A 22,500-nucleotide genomic window follows, 5' to 3' on the forward strand; every position below is an offset into this window, starting at 1 on the left:
AACAGCCAGTGGACAAAGTTACTATTACTGCTTCATCATTGTCTCATAATTCACTTATTTTCATACTATATTGCTTGTTATTCATTATTGTTAGGATGTTTGTTATTCACTTGTTGTCTCTGTATATATGCAATGTTATAATTGTCTCCACCAGGCCGAAGTCATAGGGGGAAGACTCAAGAGTATGTTTTGCACTCTGTCCGTGTGTGTGTCCTTCCGTCCGTCGGTCTGTTATCAGCTAATCTCCGGCACCGTTAACCCGGTCGATGCCAAACTTTCAAAAAAAATTTACCTAAAACTGCACCGATCTGCGTGAAACGTTGCATGCACACTCCCTAGAGGCCAAGGACAAACCTTTGACCTGCATTTTCTGCATCTGCCTTTTATAGCGCCACCAGGAAGCCGACTTTTGTAAAACACATTTTACTCCTCCAGATTCTGTCCAAAAATCTCACAAATCGTTACACTGTATCTCTATAGTCAAATTAGTCATGTGCTCAAGTCGGATCTGTCCGATATTTCATATTCCATCCTAATTGGCTATAATTGGCTATCAAAGTTTGCAAGATTGCCCTGTTTTGAACAAAAGCCTCAAATCATGAACGCAGCGTGCAATTTACGTGAAATCTTTCACACATTTTCTTACTAGGCAGAGGAATATATCCCACCCTTTTCACATTGGTCTGTTATAGCGCCACCAACAGGTTGATTTTTGCAAAACACATTTTTGGATCAAATCATCCAATTGCCATCAAAGGTAAGAACAAATGGCACCCTTTTCACATTGGCCTATTATAGCGCCACCAGGAGGCCACAACCTGACCTGTCCTGGTGGACAGGCACTTTTTCTAGTTAGTTTTGTTACATACTTTGTCAATGCAAGACATATTTTATCATGCCAAATTGCCAATAAAGCATTTTGAAATTGAGAGAGAGAGAGAGAGAGAGAGAGAGAGAGAGAGAGAGAGAGAGAGAGAGAGAGAGAGAGAGAGAGAGAGAGAGAGAGAGAGAGAGAGAGATTTTGAGAGAGCTCACACCTTCCAACTAAAACATATCAAAAGCCCAATTAAGGAACTACTGATGTGTGTAACCATGCACCTGCCCAAACTGTTGCATAAAATAAGGTTTTGGAATACAATGGAATACAAGTTATGCAACCAGCCAACCACCCTATAAGGAAACGGTGGAAACATATAGGCTACTGATAGACCACTAGACCTACTGCACATGTAAACAGAAATGCTACCTTTACACACATTCAAAAAAAAAAAAACTTTTGTATACTATTTCAATAGTTTAAAATAAATGCTGCTATAATTTGTCACAAAATGACTGCAAAACATTATTGTTATTTGTTTTAGCACCAATCTTTTGCAGTAATTGTGGGACAAATAGGAGCATATCTTTTTTTTCAAAACCTTTGTATAGTATTTAAATAGTTTTGAGGAAAATTGCTGCTTTTTGTCCCAAAATGATGTCAAAATGTTGCTGCATATTCGTTTCAAAAAGCTTTATAGATAGCTGTTTACAAATGCTGTATATACTTTCCCCATTTTCAACTTTTTTATTATATTTTGACACTTGCTTTGGAAATGTATTGTAAACGTATGTCTTCACTTTTCTCACCAATAAAGCTCATTTTAAATTAATTGTGAGCTATAGGAACCTATATTTACGGGCCGGGGCAGCGGGGAACAGTTTAGGTGTCGGACCACAACACCAGAAGCTACTATAAAAGCATACACGCGTCTGTCTTATATGTGTGGCAGAGTGTAGAAATTAAACATAATATAGGACACACGATACACGATACACATTAATAGAGGTACCGTTAGCACTAGCAGTGGTAACACTGGTAAGTGTGTTATTTGTTGCATTGTTTCATTTGGGTTCATTTGGGGGACGGGACTCGACAGAAAGATGACAATTTAAGTGGTAGCAGTGATGAGGCTAAAGCTGTCTATATCAATATCAGATATCATCTCCGACGTCAGCCCATTTAACTGCCATCTGCAGATATGCATATAGCTTTAAAGTGCCCATCCTGTGACCTTTAGCTACTTCTTTCGGGCTTGTTTTCATAGACCCTGGTTGCTTATTTCTCTCACAGAATCTAGCAGCACTGCTGGTGCGGTCAGTCCAGTCCGTCGTTACTCCTGACAGTACCCTCACTACCCTGAGAGCTGCTGATGATATTATGATAATGCTGTTTACGTTGTGAGGCAGGGAGGGAGGAGGGGTGTATGTGGTGATTGTGACTCAGTGGCTTTCAACCAGTGGTCCGGGGACCACCACTGTGGTCCTTGAGGGGGTTCCAGGTGGCCCCCTTCTAAGTGATGGAGTAACCAAGTGGACCCTTATTAGATCTTTATTCTTTAACTCTTGAGAACGTAAATCACGGGAGTTAAATTATTGTTATACATCTGCATTAGTTAATTTACAAAAAGTCTACACAATTAGAGAATGTAGAGGAATGTTTGCCTGTTATCTCTCCACATCTTATCCAACGATATATTCTTTAGTTTGGGGTGTGGGAGGCTAAATGTAAAAAATGGTGGTCCGCACGTGGCTCAAATGCAGAATAAATAATGGACCTTGATATGAAAAAAGGGTTAACTACTGATTTATCGGGTGATTCATGTAAAATATGTAGCGGCCTGATGTGGCCGGTGCCACCTGTCGTCACTCGTCATTGCACCGTGGGGGGGGGGGGGGGTCGGCTTTCAAAGACAGCAGGCGGCAATTCCTTTCTGAGTGATGTGTTCGTTCCCTTCAAGTCGTAATCAGTCCATTAGCGCCCCCTGAAAGCAACAGGTGGTCACGTAGCTCTCCCCCGCCTGGCGTGTTGTGTAATGTCGTCATTGTCTGGCCTTTTGTTTTCTGCCAGACGCCAGTGTCGTGCCATTTGCTGATATCGTGCCTGTTGTCGGGCAGAATCCTCTTATCTCCCCATATTCTAACTTTTTGTTTTTCTCGTGAATTTACGTCCCCACTTGATCACATTACAGCGTCACACAAAATTATCAAAAGTAGCAGATCCGCAAGCTTGAAACGCGCTTTGAGCTTGTGGAACTGCTACTTTTGCTGTTCTTGAATTGGAAGCATACAAAAGTAACAGTTTTGAACGTACAATTTACAATTTAGGCATTTAGCATACGCTCTTAATCCAGAGCGACGTTTACAGTAACCAAGAACAAAACCATACATCAAATACATAAAAATTAGTCATCATGAATCATATGGGCCTCGCCATCTCAGTTGGGAAATTTGCCACGTTTTGGGAGACCACCACCTGTCCCTCTGCCCTGTGTCTGGTTTCTTTTTGTTTGCCGCCCCTTAAGCCTGATCTCTGAGACTGAGCTATGCATTTCCCAAAAATAGCAGATCTACAAGCTCACTGCGTCTCCTAGATCTGCAATTTTCAGTGCACGACAAAGGGGGGTATTAGTAAGTATAATCAGGGGTGACAAAACAACAAGGATTTTAACTTCCTCTGTTCCCTCTTGACCATTATTATCTTTTCTTATGTCCTTTTCAAGCATGATCAGAGAAGATGAGTGAGGGTCTGAAAGCTCGTTTTGGCTTCCCCAGTCCCATCATACAGGCCCAGGTAAGACCCTATAGCTGACCGCTTGTGGTGTTCAGTGTTGGAAAACACTAAACACCCAAGCCCACAGTACCACCAAGACTCGTTACTTTTGGAAAATAGTAACATATTAGTAGAATTACCGTATTACTCAAATTGTAAAGTAATTCATTATATTAGTAGTTACTAGAAAAAAGTCATATAATACGTTACTTTAGTTACTTTCCAACACTGGTGATGTCTCGTGTTGTCCATGTTGTCGTCACTAACAGACTGTGAGAACCTTTAACACTGAACCTCCATGTTGTCGTCACTAACAGACTGTGAGAACCTTTAACACTGAACCTCCATGTTGTCGTCACTAACAGACTGTGAGAACCTTTAACCCTGAACCTCCATGTTGTCGTCACTAACAGACTGTGAGAACCCTCGTCGCTGCTGTGCTCAAAGAAAAGGCTCCAAATGAAAGAATCTCCTCTCAGGTGAGTTGGTTCCATGTGTCTCTACTCTCTCTGTGTTTCTGTCAGCTTCAAATCTAATAGGCTAAAGGCAGGGACACTCAGGGTCTTCACATTTGCTTGATTGGTGTTTATGTGTTGTGTGAATGAGGCCTCACTGTGCTCTGGTGCGTTGGCATTTAACGATGTGCCGACTGTGCTTCAGGGTGCTGCCATGGGGGCGCTGTGCTCTGGTGTGTTACCACTGCCATACCATACCATCTTTATTTATATAGCACATTTTAAAACAACAACGTTGTACCAAAGTGCTTTACAGTAAGTAAAGTAAAGTTGTCTTATGTGCAGAGGCAGCTCATTCCAGAGCTTGGGAGCTGCCACTGCAAAAACTCGGTAACCTCTGAGCTTCAGCCTGGTTTTAGGCACCACCAAGAAGCTGGTCAGAGGACCTGAGCGTCCGTGTCGGAGCATAGGGTTTCAGCAGTTCAGATAAATAAATGGGTGCCAAACCATTTAGACACTTAAAGACAAAGAGCAATACTTTGAAGTCAATCCTGTATCGCACAGGAAGCCAGTGGAGGGAGGCTAGTACAGGGCTGATGTGGTCTCGCTTACGTGTGCCTGTAAGTAACCTAGTTAGGGTTAGCGTTAAGGTAACGATGTGTCTGCTGTGCTTCAGGGTGCTGCCATGGGGGCGCTGTGGGAGCAGTGCTGCAGTGACTGTGCTCCGGTGCGCTCCGCCTGCTGTGATGCCCTGGTTCTGCTGGTGGAGCAAGGCCACGCTGACCTGCAGCACATCATGGACACCATCCTCAACCTGATGCCTTCAGCCAGGTAAGAGGCTCACATCGTCATGGAGACACCATCCTCAACCTGATGCCTTCAGCCAGGTGCAGCTGCAGCAGTGGCTCAGGGGTAGAGTGGCCGGTAGAGCAGCTGGATGGGAACCGTGAGGGTTACCAGTTCAATTCCGGGCTCCCCCAGAGTTGGTGTCGAAGTGTCCTTGAGCAAGACTTTGAACCCCCTAGTTACTCCCCATGTGCAGGTTGGTGCCTTGCATGGTTTCCTCCGCCATCGGTGTGTGTGAATGGGTGAATGTAATGCACAATCTATGTAAAGTGCCTTGGATAAAGGCGCTATATAAATGCACCATGCATTGGTGCATTGCAATTTGCACCAATGCACCATTTACTGTGTACTCCAGTTTTTATGTGATAACCTACTGACCTACAACGTACCAAATAACAATACGATGGGAACGATGCACAAAAAACACATTTCACCCACATCTTTACTTCTGTAAACCTGTGACGTGACAGTAAAGATGATTCAGAGTCTGGTATATTGATTTTGATGAGTGGTTGTTAATGTCTTGTCTTGTGTCCCCTCCCACGGTGCTCAGGAACGTCCAGGGTCTGATCAAGGTGACGGGCAGGCTGCTGCAGATGCAGGCCGACCAGAGAGACACCGGAGCACCCTACACCTGTCCATACTCCATCAGGTATAGTAGCTACACCTGTCCATACTCCATCAGGTATAGTAGCTACACCTGTCCATACTCCATCAGGTATAGTAACTACACCTGTCCATACTCCATCAGGTATAGTAGCTACACCTGTCCATACTCCATCAGGTATAGTAGCTACACCTGTCCATACTCCATCAGGTATAGTAGCTACACCTGTCCATACTCCATCAGGTATAGTAACTACACCTGTCCATACTCCATCAGGTATAGTAGCTACACCTGTCCATACTCCATCAGGTATAGTAGCTACACCTGTCCATACTCCATCAGGTATAGTAGCTACACCTGTCCATACTCCATCAGGTATAGTAGCTACACCTGTCCATACTCCATCAGGTTTAGTGGCTACACCTGTCCATTCTCCATCAGGTATAACTACACCTGTCCATACTCCATCAGGTATAGTAGCTACACCTGTCCATACTCCATCAGGTATAGTAGCTACACCTGTCCATACTCCATCAGGTTTAGTGGCTACACCTGTCCATTCTCCATCAGGTATAACTACACCTGTCCATACTCCATCAGGTATAGTAGCTACACCTTTCCATACTCCATCAGGTATAGTAGCTACACCTGTCCATACTCCATCAGGTATAGTAACTACACCTGTCCATTCTCCATCAGGTATAACTACACCTGTCCATACTCCATCAGGTATAGTAGCTACACCTGTCCATACTCCATCAGGTATAGTAACTACACCTGTCCATACTCCATCAGGTATAGTAACTACACCTGTCCATACTCCATCAGGTATAGTAGCTACACCTGTCCATAGTAGCTACACCTGTCCATACTCCATCAGGTATAGTAACTACACCTGTCCATACTCCATCAGGTATAGTAACTACACCTGTCCATACTCCATCAGGTATAGTAGCTACACCTGTCCATACTCCATCAGGTATAGTAGCTACACCTGTCCATACTCCATCAGGTTTAGTGGCTACACCTGTCCATACTCCATCAGGTATAGTAGCTACACCTGTCCATACTCCATCAGGTATAGTAACTACACCTGTCCATACTCCATCAGGTATAGTAGCTACACCTGTCCATACTCCATCAGGTATAGTAGCTACACCTGTCCATACTCCATCAGGTATAGTAACTACACCTGTCCATACTCCATCAGGTATAGTAGCTACACCTGTCCATACTCCATCAGGTATAGTAGCTACACCTGTCCATACTCCATCAGGTATAACTACACTGGAAATTACCCCTGGTCTGGAAGTAAGGGAACGGCTAAGCGATCCTCCTGCAGACTATTTTTGGACCACCCGAGTCATGAATGCGACCAGTGACGCTTTACATACAGTATGAACCGTGAATAAAGCTTTTTTTTTTTCATCAAAAAACGCAATCTAGGAAAAATTATCAGAGATAAAAGGGGGAAAAAACTTGTTTCACTTTGAGCTATCATGCGAGAACAGGAGTATGGTGCAGAAGAAAAATAATCTGAATATTTTTCTCTCGTTTATCTCGTTTGATATCAATGAAAATGCACTAGGACGGCTCCACACGTCCTATGGTCTAAATGGGTTAACAGATTGCAAAAAGTACAGAGGAACAGTTATACAGTAATGCTAAAAGGATAACACAAAAAGCCCTGAGGGCTTGTTTCCATTGTGGTCCTGTGTATTCAATTCATTAAGACAAACAATACTATACAAGAAAGCATCAATACTACTAGGAGCAATGAACGTGTAATTATGGAAAAACTGTTTCCCCTCAAACATTGCCCCCTAACGTTTGGCCCTCATCCCTCATCTGGAAATATTTTGTGCCAGGCACCCCCATAGAAGAAGAAGAAAGCCTGCAATATTGTGTTGCGTAGTGGAGCAGCAGAAGTGTTTGAAATTGAAATTATTATTGTCAAAGTGTGTGTGTGTGTGTGTGTGTGTGTGTGTGTGCGTGCGTGCGTTGACATTATTCAGAATGTAAATGGATAACAACAGACAGAGGGGCATTGTAGCTTCAGGACAGGCAGACATATATACAGTACTGTACTAGTCCTGTACTTTTTTGGGGGGTGGATGGAAGCCCCCCCCCTTCTCCTCCTCTCCGAGGCTTTGATGTGTGCCTCTGCCAAGAGCCAAGATTCCCGGGGCCTCCGGTCCTTAATCAGTTGCAGCGGGTGGGGATAAGAGACTGAGGGCCCTATTTTCACCAGTGCCTTATCCCTTCTTCTTTTTTTTCTTCTTTTTTTTTTTTACTATTTTGAATACAGTTTAAAATAGTCCAACTAGCTGATCTACATGAGCTTCTAGATCTCTCTGTCTCTTTCACTCATTGTCACTCTCTTCTTTCTATCTCACACCCTTTACTCTCTCTCTCTTTTCTCTACCTCTCCCTCTTTTCTCTCTGCCTTTTTCACTCTCTCTCTTTCACTCAGTCTCTCCCTCCCTCTTTCAATGTCTGTATCTCTCTGTCTGTCTGTCTGTCTGTCTGTCTGTCTGTCTGTCTGTCTGTCTGTCTGTCTGTCTGTCTGTCTGTCTGTCTGTCTGTCTGTCTGTCTGTCTGTCTGTCTGTCTGTCTGTCTGTCTGTCTGTCTGTCTGTCCTGTCTCCCCGGTGTGAAGATGAAAAGATGAATTGCTCCAAGGGGCACCGGGGGTGGAGGCTGCTCTGCCATTGGCCGGTTTGCGCCTGTTAAAGTGCTGTGGGGGGATTAATGGAGGATGCCCACTGGCGCCCATTGTGGAGCCGTCTGCCCACCGCTCTGCCCTGGCGCAATCTGCAGCGTAGACACTAAGCCACTTAGGCACCCAGCGGGATAGAGGGGGGGCTTCTAGGGCCCCCTCGGAGATGGGGTGAGATGGCGCTGGCTGCACGATGTGCATTGTCTTATTAAAGGGCAACCCAAAGCCTATTTCAACCCGTTAAGATGTTCTTCTAAATCACTAAACAGTTTTCTGAAAATCCTATGTTGCTATATCAGTGGTGCTAAAACTTTGTCACGTCAAGGAGCCCCAGAATGATATATGTTATGTATGGCCGAGAAGCCGCAATTGCTATTTTTTTATATGAATCCTGAAAAGTTTTGATTATTATCATCCTGGCCCAGAACTCCCCCCGTGGGTCAGTAGGTCAGTCGGTCTATCGCAGAGCCAGCCGTCCTTGACACGGTCGACTTGAGACATTTATGTCTGGGTAAGTGGGGGGGGGGGGGGGGGCACGGGGCTGGGCTAACTGGCACCCTGGGCAACCCCCCTTTGATCCGCTATCTTTCTGCACTGTGTTACACAGTCATCTGTCTCCGATGCTATGCGATCAACGTTTATTTTCATCAAATTCAAATTAAGCTCTAATCAAGCCCCGAATATCGCATTTTACGCAGCTATGCACATGAAGACGTTGCGCGACCGTGCACGCAAGGATTACGTCCGGTTTTAGGTTGAGGACATCAGCCGTTAGCCAAACATGCTAAAAGTTGCTACATTATTTAAAACAAAGCCCCCGATTATAGGGAATAAAACAATTCCGTCAACCGGGATGTTTGGATTAATTAATTAACCACGTCAAAATCTGCCAACGGTAGTTCGAGGGTTAAGCTGTATCATTTGGGACCCCCCCCAACCCAAAGTTTGAGAACCACAGGTGTGAAGCTGCAGATGTCCCTGAGCAGGTGTCCCAGTCAGACCACCGCCCCTCCTCCTCCCACTCCCAGACGAGTTCACGGCCGGAGCTTATTCGCTTTGCTCCGGCGGTGAACTTGTACGTTGAGCCGCGGCACACGGGAACCAAGGTGGCTCTGTGTCGCTTCCTGCTTCCTCCATTGTCTGCCAAACGCTGAAAGGAGGAGGCTAACAGTGTGTGAGGGCCTGATGGATGGTGGGGGTGGGGGGGGGGGGGGGAGTTGGACAGACCAGATTAGGCAAAGCAAGGCGACCTTTGTTTGTTGGAGCACATTTCAACGACGAGGCAATTCAGTGAGTGAACTTTACATGAAAGGAAACACAGAGCAGGACATTTGGATTCAGCGACGAACAAAGGAGAAAGAGAGAAGTTAAAACACCTACCGTATCTCCTTCATCTCTTGCGAATTGAATACATACAAGCCACCAAAGCATTTTTTTATGTTATCCTTTTTAGCATTGCTTGCTTAACCCATTTAGGCCTGACCTCGATATTTAAAAAAAATCTTCTAAATCCTTTCAAAAATAGCAGACCTACAAGCTATGAGCTTGTATATCTGCTATTTTTCAATAGCTAAATTATAACATAATGTTTAAAACACCAAAAGGAGTTCCTGCCCAATATGGGTTTAATTGTACTTTTGCTGTAGTGTTTGCAAAATGTTAAAGTATTCAATCAGTCAACGACAAAAACAAAAACATATTCAGGACACTTGACATTTATAAAGAGTAAAAAAAAACAATAAACAGTCAAAATCAAAGAGAGTAAAATAGTACATTCCAGATGAATAATTCTAAAATCTAGGCCTCAGGGTTGTCTCTGTCACAGACAAACCCATCCTCACTCAGTGCCCTTCCTCCTACACTTAACAAGACATGTTGACTGATGCCTATCGGGGGTTAAGCAGACCCTGTCGCCTGGTCACGCACTCACGCATGCACGCACGCACTCGTGCATGCGCACACTCTGTTTATACTAACCTCTGACCTCCCTGCAGGTTCACATTACCCAGACTCCTTTTCGGGATTCACCTTGTTGTTGTGTCTGCCACATACTTATGCAAATGTAGCTGTACAGGGTCCATTTATTCACAGTCACATGGTCTTAGTAAAAGATGGTTAACCACAGCTAATATGCAGGCTCATAGGTTGGTGTTCAGTTTCAGTTTAGCACTGTTTATATTTTAAAGTGCTCAGGGTTTTTTTTTTTTTTTTTTAGGGTGGTATTGCAAAGGTATTGCAAAGGTAATAGTAATAATAAGCTGTCTGTACTGTAGTAGTCTATTGCAGAGGTAATAATTATGATGATAACTCTAATAAGTTGTCTCTATTCCAGAGGCAGTCCTCATCCGTACATCACAGCCTTAGAGAACCGTGTGGACTGCTGGCCTGTCCTGTTGCTGGAGGTAGAGGACTACCTCCAGGAGGCTGTGGACAGGTGAGGACTATGTTTTTTGACAAATATCAATTACAAAAAAAATTACAAAAATGTTATGCTGCCAATATACTGTACATAGTAACAACAAGAACCCCAAAAGGGGTTCCCGTCCTGAAGTGGTAAAATACCAAAAGGGGGTTAAATCTCCTCAAATGTTTTTTCCGTGGCCGAATTAATAATGGCCCTGGGTGTTGATATGAAAAGGGTTCAACACCATGTTAATAACAGTATACAGTAGTACTGTAGTGAATCCCGTGGATGCAGAGGTCGTTGTTTTATTGCGTCCCTTAACTATGAACTGCGTTTTGGGATGCAAAATGCACCCTATTTTGAAATAATATCTGAAACACACGTGTCTGTCTATATTTCCCGCCCAGGGACGAGCCGGTCTACGTGGACATGCTGGAGCCCTTCCTGCGTTACCTGTACTGCCAGCCGCAGCGCCAGGCCCAGCAGGCCCTCCTCCGCCACGGCCTCCTCAGGGTCCTGCTGCCCGCCTGGGTCGCAGGCGGCGGCGGCGAGGAGAGCCCCCCGCCGTCCCTGAGCGTTTCTGAGCGCCTGCTGCGCTGCCTCTACCACATGGTCCCACACATGCAGGTGAGCGCTAGTGTTGCTGCGCTGCCTCTACCACATGGTCCCACACATGCAGGTGAGCGCTAGTGTTGCTGCGCTGCCTCTACCACATGGTCCCACACATGCAGGTGAGCGTTAGTGTCGTTGCACTGCCTCTACCACATGGTCCCACACATGCAGGTGAGCGCTAGTGTTGCTGCGCTGCCTCTACCACATGGTCCCACACATGCAGGTGAGCGTTAGTGTCGTTGCACTGCCTCTACCACATGGTCCCACACATGCAGGTGAGCGTTAGTGTCGTTGCACTGCCTCTACCACATGGTCCCACACATGCAGGTGAGCGTTAGTGTCGTTGCACTGCCTCTACCACATGGTCCCACACATGCAGGTGAGCGCTAGTGTTGATTTCGTCGACTACGACGAAGGATGTTCGTCGACTACCTTTTATTCACTGACACAAAACTAAAGCTATGATGACTAAAACTATGACTAAATATACTGAACATCAGCAAATAAAAACTGGACTCAAATGTTAAGGGATGGACTAGTGGAGATGAGATCCAGTAGAACTAAAAGACAAATTTTATGATCTTATGTTTAGTTGTGCTCAGTTGTTGCGCTCTGAAAATTGCCGATTTACCAGCTCACAACTCGTCGCTCTGAGACGTGTTGTGAGCTTGAAGATCAGCCATTTGCAATTTTGCATGCAACTGAAATTTGAGTGTAAAATCCATACATGCAGGTGAGCACTAGTGTCGATTTTGTCGACTATGCAAATAAAAACTGGAATAAAATGTTTAGGGAGGGAATACATCGGAAACACACATGCCCATGGAGCATCCAGATGCTCATCGTCATTCCTACTGTAAAACAATGAAACAATGAAATGTGTTGTCGAGCAGGTGGACAGCGTGGAGGCGGTGCTGGAGCTCCACGGGTTCCTGCAGACGCTGCTGCCCGCGGTGGTCCGTGCGCCTGGGCGCAGCTGGAGGGCGGAAGGAGCGCGCCTGGCCCTGCAGCTTCTGTGTGCCTGTCACGTCAGCCTGAGGCTCGACGGGAGCTGTGGACCTCTGGTCAGCCTGCTGCGGCAACTCCTACCCGCCTGCAAGGAGGTGAGGGCTCCCAGTAGCCACAACTCTATTACTGTAGATCAGTGCTTAAGGCCCATTATTTAATTCTGCATTTGATCCACGGACCACCATTTGATGAGATTTAGGGCCGATTCATACTCCTATTTTACCGCTGTTTCGGCGCTGTAGTGCCGAAATGATTTCGGCTCGTCAGAAATTTTCAGTAGCACCGAAGAGCCGACTTTCGGACGGTACCGGCCCCCCTGAACCTCAAATGACGTCAAATTGTAGGCTCTACAGCGCCGAACCGACTTTTATTCGGCTCTAAAATAGGAGTATGAATCGGCCCTTAGCCTCTCAGACCCAAAACTAAAGACTATTTTGTTATCGTTGACACAATTCCATGCTGGTGGCAAACATTGATGAAAATAACAATTCTTCTACATTCTCTAATTAGGTAGACTTCTGGTAAATTAAGTAATGCAGATGTTTAACAATAATGTAACTCTTCTCAAGAAAATGGCGAGTACATTTTATTTATAAAGCACCTTTCCAAACAGTGTTACAAAGTGCTGTACAGTGTACAACAAGAGCAATAACACAACAAGAAGAAAAGCTAAACCTGCACAAATAGGTCAGGTTGACAGTTCATAGGCCAAAATACATATATACAAAATAAGTACGTTTTCAACAAATACTTAAAACTGTCAACAGACTGTATTTCTTATCGAAAAGGGCAGGGCATTCCACAGTGTGGGAGCAACTACTGCAAATGCCCGGTCACCCTTTAGTTATCAGTTTACTGGCAGGAATCATGAGAAGGCCCTTATCTGAAGACCGGACTGATCTTACATTAGGCGTTTGCAAGCAGTAGGTCTGAGATATATTTCATATTTCATTTTTCATAATTATTTCTTTCATTTCAGTTTGGTTTTTACATATTCATTTTACAATTTTTTTTTTTTTTTTTTTTACATATTCCAAAACTGAAATATAGGGTTGGGCCAGACCATGTAATGCCTTATACGTGGTTATAATACATTTGAAATGTATTCTACATTTAATGGGCAACCAGTGAATTGCCGGTGTGGTACGTGATCTGCGGTTAGTGTCAGTAAGAAGTCTGGCAGCTGTGTTCTGTATTAACAGTATGAATAGAGGAAGCGCTGTGGGTATTATAGAGTCCATTACAGTAGTCGAGTCGGAATAGGAGGTGCAGCTGGGTTAACATCCATCTAAATGGAGAAATATGCAGTTCTTGCATCTTCAACTTTTTGGTAGAAGAGAGGAGTTCCTTGCACTGATCATTTTGACGCCATCTATCAGACACTTAGTAGCATGCAGTGTATGGTTGTGCAATTTACAAAGAGGGTGCATGCATAATCACTGCATATGAGAGAGAGAGATGCACAGTATGTTTATACAGTAATATATCACTACAAATGTTGACTTTTAGAAGAAGAGAATCTACAATCATGTTTGTCCAATTTGACTGAAATGATCAAAAACTGTTTGATTAAAAGTTATTTAGTTAGTTATTATTGAGGGAGTCCCTGTCACCTATACACCTGTTCCCGGTGTCCCATGAGCCTTTGCATGAAACCTCATCTACACGCAATTGTGATGCAGTGTAAATGTTGTGTGTTGTTTTGTATTGTATAGGAGCTTCCGGTGGAGGAGTTGCTGGTTGGATTGTCTCTTCTGTTACTGGAGGCGTCTGCCCCTCAGCAGACCAGCCTGCTCACCCTGGGTACGTAACAATATGTTACTGGAGGTAGAACTACATCTCCCTGTCTCTTCTGTTACTGGAGGTAGAACTGCACCTGCCCTGCGAGTGTGGAATGGCCTTCGCGTTTGAGCAAGGACGCGCTGTGTGTGATTGGCATGTAGCCAGTTTTTGTAGCACTCAGGGAAAACGCTCTCGCCAGAACATGTTTTACTATTCTGTCCATATGGGGTCGCAACTCCAACGGGGCTGAGTCGGCTAAGCAAACTTCGCAGCGTTCGACACGGCGACTCGCTCGCTTGATGGTGTCTCGTGGCATAAGATCCCTCCGTTGCGCTCTAAAACTGTACTTAGGACGCTACTTAGGACGGTACTTAGGACGGGGGCGTGACCATTTACTCAAACTTGAAGGCCATTCCGAACTCGCGTCTGCCCCTCAGCAGACCAGCCTGCTCAGTGTTCACCCTGGGTAACTACAGTACCGCCAACGCAGTTAACTGTGATACTATGCCAGTTATTGTGTTATCAAGTTTAAACTAATCTCTCAAGAAGACGGCACATTCAGAACATTTCCCCCTGTAGCCCTCAGCCTGGTCCCTGAGGACTCGGAGCGGTGTCCTTGGGGGACCCCCGTCCTCACGCTGCCCCTGCTGCAGATGCTGGCCTGCTCCGCCCTCACAGAGCCCCTGGCGGACCCCCGCACACACCGCCGCAACCACGGCCTGGCACACAGCCTGCTGCGCAGCGCCCAGAAACCCACACAGAGCTACACCGGAGTAAGACTCACTGCTTACTTACAACCTCCTTCCCTCCCCTCTCTGTCCTTGTGTTATCCAGGCTGGTATGTGCCTCTCCTCTCCTCTCAGCCGGCGCTACAGTGAGGTGTTCTCTATTATAACCTCCCTCTCCTCTATTTCCTTCTCTCATTCAGGGTGGCGTGTGCCTCTCCTCTCCACTCAGCGGGTGGTACAGTGAGGTGCAGGTGGTGGTCCACGTGCTGAGGAGGGTGCTGGGCAGCGCGTCCGCGGCCAGCGACTGGCTCCTGTCGGTCATCTCGTCCCTGACCCCCTCCTCCTCCGGCGGGAGCCCCCCGCGGCCCCCCGCGGCCCTCGGCCTCGTGGTGGCCCATCTGATTGTCGGCGGACCCCCGGACGTGTGTCGTCTGGCCCTCCGCACCGCCCAGGCCATCGGCGTGGCGGACCCCTCGCAGGTCAGTGGTGAAAGGACGCCCGGTTTTAATGTCGGGTGGAAACCTCAAATGTGCAGAACAGTTGTCACTTTTCGGGATTCAAAATTTAAAAAAGTGTCAAGCAGCAGATCCACAACGTCAAAACGCGACAGTAGTGTGATCAGGTGGGGCGATGCTTTTCAACTCTTTTCATATCAAGGTCCATTATTTGTTCGGCATTTGAGCCACGAACCACCATTTGATGACATTTAGCCTCTCAGACCCAACACCAAAGAAGATTTTGTCCACTATTCCATGCTGTATAGACGTGGTACCATTAGGAGAACAGGGAAAACGTTGATCAAAACAACAATTATTCTACATTTCTCTAATTGTGTAGACTTCCTGTAAATTACATAATACAGATGTTTAACAATAATTTAACTCCCGATAGTGTAAAATGGAACCGAATGGACCTGTAAGGATCCATTCCATTTGGTTTCATTCTACACTCTCAAGCCTGACAAACGTCTCAGTCAGGACATCTTAACCCAGACACTGACGAGAAGAGACTGTGTATCTCCATGACAGGCTCATTTAAACATTCTGCAATACACAGCGTTGTCTCTCTCTCTCTCTCTCTCTCTCTCTCTCTCTCTCTCTCTCTCTCTCTCTCTCTCTCTCTCTCTCTCTCTCTCTTTCTTTAGTGTAGTGAGATAGTGTAGAATATCTCCCTCTCCCTCTGGATTCCCTCCCCTGAACACGTGCCATTCGTGCCAATTGTGTTCGTGTACACAAATCCAGGGAGGGCTTTCCTGTAGATGGCGCCACCACCACCGTCAGTGAGAGACCCTCAGCCCAATCTCTGATGGGTGTCTCTAGCGCAGCACTGACGCAGGATATCCCAAGTCTACACTATGCCTTTTACACTTGTTCTGGTTCATATGACCCTGAGAGCTGAAATGAAAACCCTTTTATCACTTTTACCACTTTAATCTTTTTTTCCTTTTCAAAATGTGAAACCGTAACAGTGCAGCGGACGTGCCGTGCACGCCCATGCATCCACTGGGCGCGCACGCCTCGTATCTTCAGTTTGTGCTGCTTGTGTTAAGATCTAGAGATAAAGCTCATTTACAGTCAATTTACGCACGCACGCACAACCACTCTCAATCCGACCTCCCTATTTTGGGCATGAATTTCATCGTTATAGGTGATTTTTCGAGGGTCCCTAGCCCCTCCAACACCTGTGCCCCCCTTTGACGTCATGTGGCAGCCATGTTTTACTATTTTATCATCATTCTCTCTCTCTCTCTCTCTCTCTCTCTCTCTCTCTCTCTCTCTCTCTCTCTCTCTCTCTCTCTCTCTCTCTCCCTCCCCATCTCTCCAGGTTCCATCTCTCCTGCCTGTCCTGTTGTTCAGATTGGGGAAGGAAAGCGATCCCTCAGTGTGTCACGCTCTGCTCTCCTCCCTGCCACACCTGGGGACCCACAAGGTGCGCTGTGTGCCCTGCAGGGCCAACAACGCTGTGTCCCGACTCATGTCTCTGTGTCATGTCTGTCTCTGTGTCTCTTCCAGCTGTGCGTCCCTCATTACGTCTCTGTGTCTCTTCCAGCTGTGCGTCCCTCATCATTACGTCTCTGTCTCTTCCAGCTGTGCGTCCCTCATCATTACGTCTCTGTGTCTCTTCCAGCTGTGCGTCCCTCATTACGTCTCTGTGTCTCTTCCAGCTGTGCGTCCCTCATCATTACGTCTCTGTCTCTTCCAGCTGTGCGTCCCTCATCATTACGTCTCTGTGTCTCTTCCAGCTGTGCGTCCCTCATTACGTCTCTGTGTCTCTTCCAGCTGTGCGTCCCTCATTACGTCTCTGTGTCTCTTCCAGCTGTGCGTCCCTCATTACGTCTCTGTGTCTCTTCCAGCTGTGCGTCCCTCATTACGTCTCTGTGTCTCTTCCAGCTGTGCGTCCCTCATTACGTCTCTGTGTCTCTTCCAGCTGTGCGTCCCTCATTACGTCTCTGTGTCTCTTCCAGCTGTGCGTCCCTCTTTACGTCTCTGTGTCTCTTCCAGCTGTGCGTCCCTCATTACGTCTCTGTGTCTCTTCCAGCTGTGCGTCCCTCATTACATCTCTGTGTCTCTTCCAGCTGTGCGTCCCTCATTATGTCTCTGTGTCTCTTCCAGCTGTGCGTCCCTCATTACGTCTCTGTGTCTCTTCCAGCTGTGCGTCCCTCATTACGTCTCTGTGTCTCTTCCAGCTGTGCGTCCCTCATTACGTCTCTGTGTCTCTTCCAGCTGTGTGTCCCTCATTACGTCTCTGTGTCTCTTCCAGCTGTGCGTCCCTCATCATTACGTCTCTGTGTCTCTTCCAGCTGTGCGTCCCTCATTACGTCTCTGTGTCTCTTCCAGCTGTGCGTCCCTCAGGTGCTGCACATTCTCCAGATGCTCGCCAGCGACCCCAAGCTGCGGGCCGTGGCGATGCGCCTCATGACCGCTCTGTGGGTCAAACAGGTCAGTGAGTGACGTTGTGGAGCCTCGGTCAGGAACCCGTCTCCCGTCTCTGTAGAGTCAAGTACAGATGTACCTTTGAAGTACTTTTTATGTTTTTGTGTGACTGTAGTATGATCGGGTATATGGACGACACGTTAATTTACGAAAACAAAGTGTACCCGGACCTCCTCCAGGCAGCGTGTGTTTAGTATGTTATCGTGTGTTGTAGGACCGCGTGTACCCGGACCTCCAGCGCGTCATGCTGGGCCAACAGGAGAAGTGGAGCGTGGTGCTGGGGAAAGACACCCAGTGGGAACTCATCCTGGCTAGAGCTGCCTGTATCAGAGACATCTGTACCGAGAGGTCAGTTATATTATATATTATACTGCCTGTATCAGAGACATCTGTACCGAGAGGTCAGTTATATTATATATTATACTGCCTGTATCAGAGACATCTGTACAGAGAGGTCAGTTATATTATATATTATACTGCCTGTATCAGAGACATCTGTACAGAGAGGTCAGTTATATTATATATTATACTGCCTGTATCAGAGACATCTGTACAGAGAGGTCAGTTATATTATATATTATACTGCCTGTATCAGAGACATCTGTACAGAGAGGTCAGTTATATTATATATTATACTGCCTGTATCAGAGACATCTGTACAGAGAGGTCAGTTATATTATATATTATACTGCCTGTATCAGAGACATCTGTACCGAGAGGTCAGTTATATTATATTATACTGCCTGTATCAGAGACATCTGTACCCAGAGGTCAGTTATATTATATATTATACTGCCTGTATCAGAGACATCTGTACCGAGAGGTCAGTTATATTATATTATACTGCCTGTATCAGAGACATCTGTACAGAGAGGTCAGTTATATTATATATTATACTGCCTGTATCAGAGACATCTGTACCGAGAGGTCAGTTATATTATATATTATACTGCCTGTATCAGAGACATCTGTACAGAGAGGTCAGTTATATTATATATTATACTGCCTGTATCAGAGACATCTGTACCCAGAGGTCAGTTATATTATATTATACTGCCTGTATCAGAGACATCTGTACAGAGAGGTCAGTTATATTATATTATACTGCCTGTATCAGAGACATCTGTACCCAGAGGTCAGCATATATACCTTATAATGACATGTTGTGAGCTTGTAGATCTGCTAATTTTGGAGGAAACATGTTGGCAGCTATAGCACACACTCTCCCAGAGGACCTGACCTGTGTGTGTGTGTGTGTGTGTGTGTGTGGGTGTGTGTGGGTGGGCGTGTGTTTGTGGGCTTGTGTCGTGTGTGTGCATCCCAGGCCCTACCAGCATGGAGGGGACATGCTAGCAGCCATAGCACACACACTCTCCCAGAACACCAAACCGGACCTGGCCAGCCCTGCTGCTCTGGCACTGCAAGGGTTGACGGAGCTCTGCCGTGCCGAGGTGAGAGAGAGAGAGGCACACACGCAAAAAAAAAGATACATTTCCATTTCTTATTTTTCATTTCTGCTAAGCAGCACGGTATATATATGCTTAGAGGATTTCTCTTTATATTAGGATACATTTGTGCGACTCTAACGACGAAACGGAAGTGGGGAGGAGGCTTCACTTCCGCTTTATCGCTTACTCATGATAGAGCTTCCGTTCTCCAAACTGTATGACGGAACGGAAGCATTTGAAAATTGCAAGAGGCAACAGTCTGGCAACGCGAGAGTGTTTGCGCACCAACGCATGGTGCTTCGTGTATCCCGTTGACTTAAAGTGGGCACGCGTGCACACGTAGTCTTGTAGATGTCCATGCGACTATGCGTAATGCGTGTGTGTGTGTGTGTGCGTGCATGTGTGTGTGTGTGCGTGTGCGCATGCAGGTAGTGGACATGGTGTCCACGTGGAGGGCCCTGGGGCCCAAGCTGAGCTGTGACCGGCGCCCCCTGGTGGTCAAGGCTGTCAGCGAGCTCTTGGCGCTGGTCCACCAACTCACCACTAAGAGCCAGGATTACCAGGTATGCCCGTCCTTTAAACCAGTGGCCCGTGACCCAGAAGAGAAATTTGATGTGTTTGGGAACCAGTGCCTATTTAGGTATTTAGGAAAAGTCATGGGAGGGGAATCTTCAAAATCTGTCAGAAGGACCTCACAGACACCCTAGTGTTAAACTACCATATATATATATATATATATATATGGTAGTTTAACACTACAGCTTTTACTAAACCATAACCCTAAATCTAACCCTAAGCCTAACCTCAGTGTTAGCCGGCCCATAAGTCCCCTAACCTCATATCAGTCTTAACCGGCCATGTAAGTCAGTTTCACGATGTCTTCGCTTCAGCGGCAGAATTGTCCTAATCGCAGTGGAGAATACATGCAATAGGCTCCAGGCGAGCCTGCTGTCTCGATTGTATTAGACTGATAAGTAACCTACTGGTGATTATCGGTTGATAACATTCGAAGCGGGTGACCAGGTATACCCGTCAGTGTGGATTTCGTCGACTTGAGACTGCGAAAATCTGCAGCATCTCAAACACTGTGCGTTTGGGACCTACTAGTGGAGGAGAGATCCAGTAGAACTGGAACTTGTACAGTATGTTGGGATCTGAAAATATACGCGTTGTGAGCTTGTAGATCTGCCATGCGATGATGCGAGTGCAAATATGACTAAATGAAATGTTATTCAAAAGTCTATGACTAAAACTAAATATAAATTTGGTGTGAAACTGCTTCTCACAAACGTCTGAAGATGGCTCTCCACCAAATAGATTGCAGATTACAGTGTGTGTGTCTGTGTGTGTGTGTGTGTGTGTGTGTGTGTGTGTGTGTGTGTGTGTGTGTGTGTGTGCGCGTGTGTGCGCGTGTGCGTGCTCTCTCTAGAAACTGAAGGAGGAAATTGTCAGCTTTCTCTGGAGCTACGCCTTAAGCAAGGTCAGTGTATACTGTAAGTGTACGTACATGCGTGTGAGAGTGTGTTCTTCCAGGAGAGAGAGTGTGAGTGTGAGGTGTCTAGCTCTGGCTACAGAGCTCTGTCATCATCAGTGTGTGTGTGTGTGTGTGTGTTTGTGCGTGCTCTTCCAGGAGTGTGAGGTGTCTAGCTGTGGCTACAGAGCTCTGTCGTCGTTCCCTGAAGACTCACACACCATTCTGCATCTCCCTGAGCCGGTAAAAAAACCACTTCTCTTCCTGGCCTCTGACCTTTACAGTGCCTCCTTCATACACATAGACATAGAAAGGTAGAAACGCCTCCTTCGGCTCTGGGGCATCTGCATCTCGTTTCCTCCATGCTGAGGCCTTATCGTCGGTCAGACAACTCTTAGCCAGAAGCATCAAGCTCTAGATCTGCTACTTTTGCTGGGTTTTTTTACCAGCTGCTTTAGCTGTAGGTTAAAACACAGCTCATGAAAACTAGACAACCTAGTCATAGTCTCGACCTAGTCATACTGACGGCTTATCCTGACTGGCTGCCTCGTCTGCCCCCTCTGGCCAGTGGGGCAGCAAGCCAACTCCATGAACGCCACGGTCACAACACTACGCTACGCTTAAAAGCAGCTGGTAATATAATATGACTATGTCATAATTTCTTGTTTTTTTATGTAATCCTGAAAAGTAACAGTTTTAGACATTCACCTGTGTACATTTTGTCTGTTGAAAGATGCTGTGCTAAAACACATTGACTGCCAGGTATGAATTAGTTAATTGTTCTGCCACTGCCACCTGTGATAGGCCAGGCCGGTGAAGCTTCCCACAGACGAGGAATCGGAGAAGGAGGAGGAGGAGGAGGAGAAAGAGGAGGACCTTTCTGTCCCCGGGTTGTCCTACGTCAAGTTGCTCACCCTCACCCCCTCCCCTGTCCTGCCAGGTACAACACTCCTCACAGTGGTGGAAAAAGTACTCACAAGGTTTTACTTGAAATATACTGCAATATTGTTTCTAGTAAAAGTCCGGAATTCGAATAGTATTGCCATAAAAATTTACTTAAAGTACCAAAAGTTAACTACTCATTATGCGGAATGTCCCGTTCAAGTTTTCAAAATGTTTATCACATATAATATGATCGGCTATATTTGGTGAAGAGACTTCACCAAATATATTGTAAATAATACTGTGGACTAAAAAAGTGACATTGATAAATTTAAAATAATTATTCTGAGACACCCCTGGACTTGCGTCAAAGGGCGTCTCAAACCCCACTTTAAGAAACCCCTCATCACTGTCCATGTCCTCTCCTCAGCTCTGGAGGTGTTGGTGACGTCGCTGGTGAGGCAGGAGATGGAGCGGATGCCTCGCGGGGTGTACCACAGTGCCCTGAGGGGGGCCGGCCTGCGCTCCGACCAGGGCAAGACGCTGGCGGGAGTCCCAGCCTTCATGCTGAAGACCTACGAGAAGAACAAGCAGCCTGGACTCAAGCCCGGACTGGCAGGTGAACTAGTCTGTCTGTCTGTTAGCAGGTAGCCTCGGAACACCCAGACATTTTTATTTACAGGGAGGAAAGAAAAGGTCTGGGACTGAGTCCACTTCAATTCGGCATAGAGTAGCGCAAACGTCGATCACTCTCTGCTGATTTCTGATCGTCTGCACCTTTGTTAAATTGACACGCACACGTACACACACACACACACACACACACACACACACACACACACACACACACACACTACTCTCTCTCTCTGTGGCTGTAATTCATTAGTCTCATGTCGCGCAGCTGCGTCTAGATTCTCCCGGCGGTCCTGCCGGGAGCTGAGTTAGTGACTGACTGTCTGCAGTGTTGATTTCGTCAACGGAAAATGTTCGTCGACTACCTTTTTTTTCACTGACAAT

General features: G+C 46.2%; 1 protein-coding gene across 3 annotated transcripts in view; it reads left to right on the forward strand.

Moving 5' to 3' along the window:
- Positions 1–1,729: 1,729 nt before the first annotated feature.
- The window catches only part of focad (focadhesin), a 45,251-nt gene continuing 24,480 nt past the window's right edge, over positions 1,730–22,500 (forward strand). The window contains exons 1-20 of one of the 3 annotated variants that reach the window (XM_080793036.1): positions 1,730–1,855; positions 3,540–3,610; positions 4,003–4,068; positions 4,721–4,875; positions 5,444–5,542; positions 10,548–10,649; positions 11,027–11,246; positions 12,125–12,334; positions 13,955–14,042; positions 14,601–14,794; positions 14,950–15,228; positions 16,574–16,678; positions 17,587–17,688; positions 17,897–18,030; positions 19,007–19,133; positions 19,559–19,693; positions 20,560–20,610; positions 20,761–20,844; positions 21,406–21,541; positions 21,914–22,102. In XM_080793036.1, the coding sequence (XP_080649162.1) occupies positions 3,554–3,610; positions 4,003–4,068; positions 4,721–4,875; positions 5,444–5,542; positions 10,548–10,649; positions 11,027–11,246; positions 12,125–12,334; positions 13,955–14,042; positions 14,601–14,794; positions 14,950–15,228; positions 16,574–16,678; positions 17,587–17,688; positions 17,897–18,030; positions 19,007–19,133; positions 19,559–19,693; positions 20,560–20,610; positions 20,761–20,844; positions 21,406–21,541; positions 21,914–22,102 (2,533 nt within the window). In that variant the 5' untranslated portion in view covers positions 1,730–1,855; positions 3,540–3,553. Of the gene's footprint in view, positions 1,856–3,539; positions 3,611–4,002; positions 4,069–4,720; positions 4,876–4,908; positions 4,932–5,443; positions 5,543–10,547; positions 10,650–11,026; positions 11,247–11,594; positions 11,611–12,124; positions 12,335–13,954; positions 14,043–14,600; positions 14,795–14,949; positions 15,229–16,573; positions 16,679–17,586; positions 17,689–17,896; positions 18,031–19,006; positions 19,134–19,558; positions 19,694–20,559; positions 20,611–20,760; positions 20,845–21,405; positions 21,542–21,913; positions 22,103–22,500 lie in introns of those variants that run through there. The other 2 variants (XM_080793037.1, XM_080793038.1) reach the window with 2 other exon arrangements.

Source organism: Protomyctophum bolini (assembly GCF_963924005.1).
Source record: "Protomyctophum bolini genome assembly, chromosome: 20".
Classification (NCBI taxonomy): domain Eukaryota; kingdom Metazoa; phylum Chordata; class Actinopteri; order Myctophiformes; family Myctophidae; genus Protomyctophum; species Protomyctophum bolini.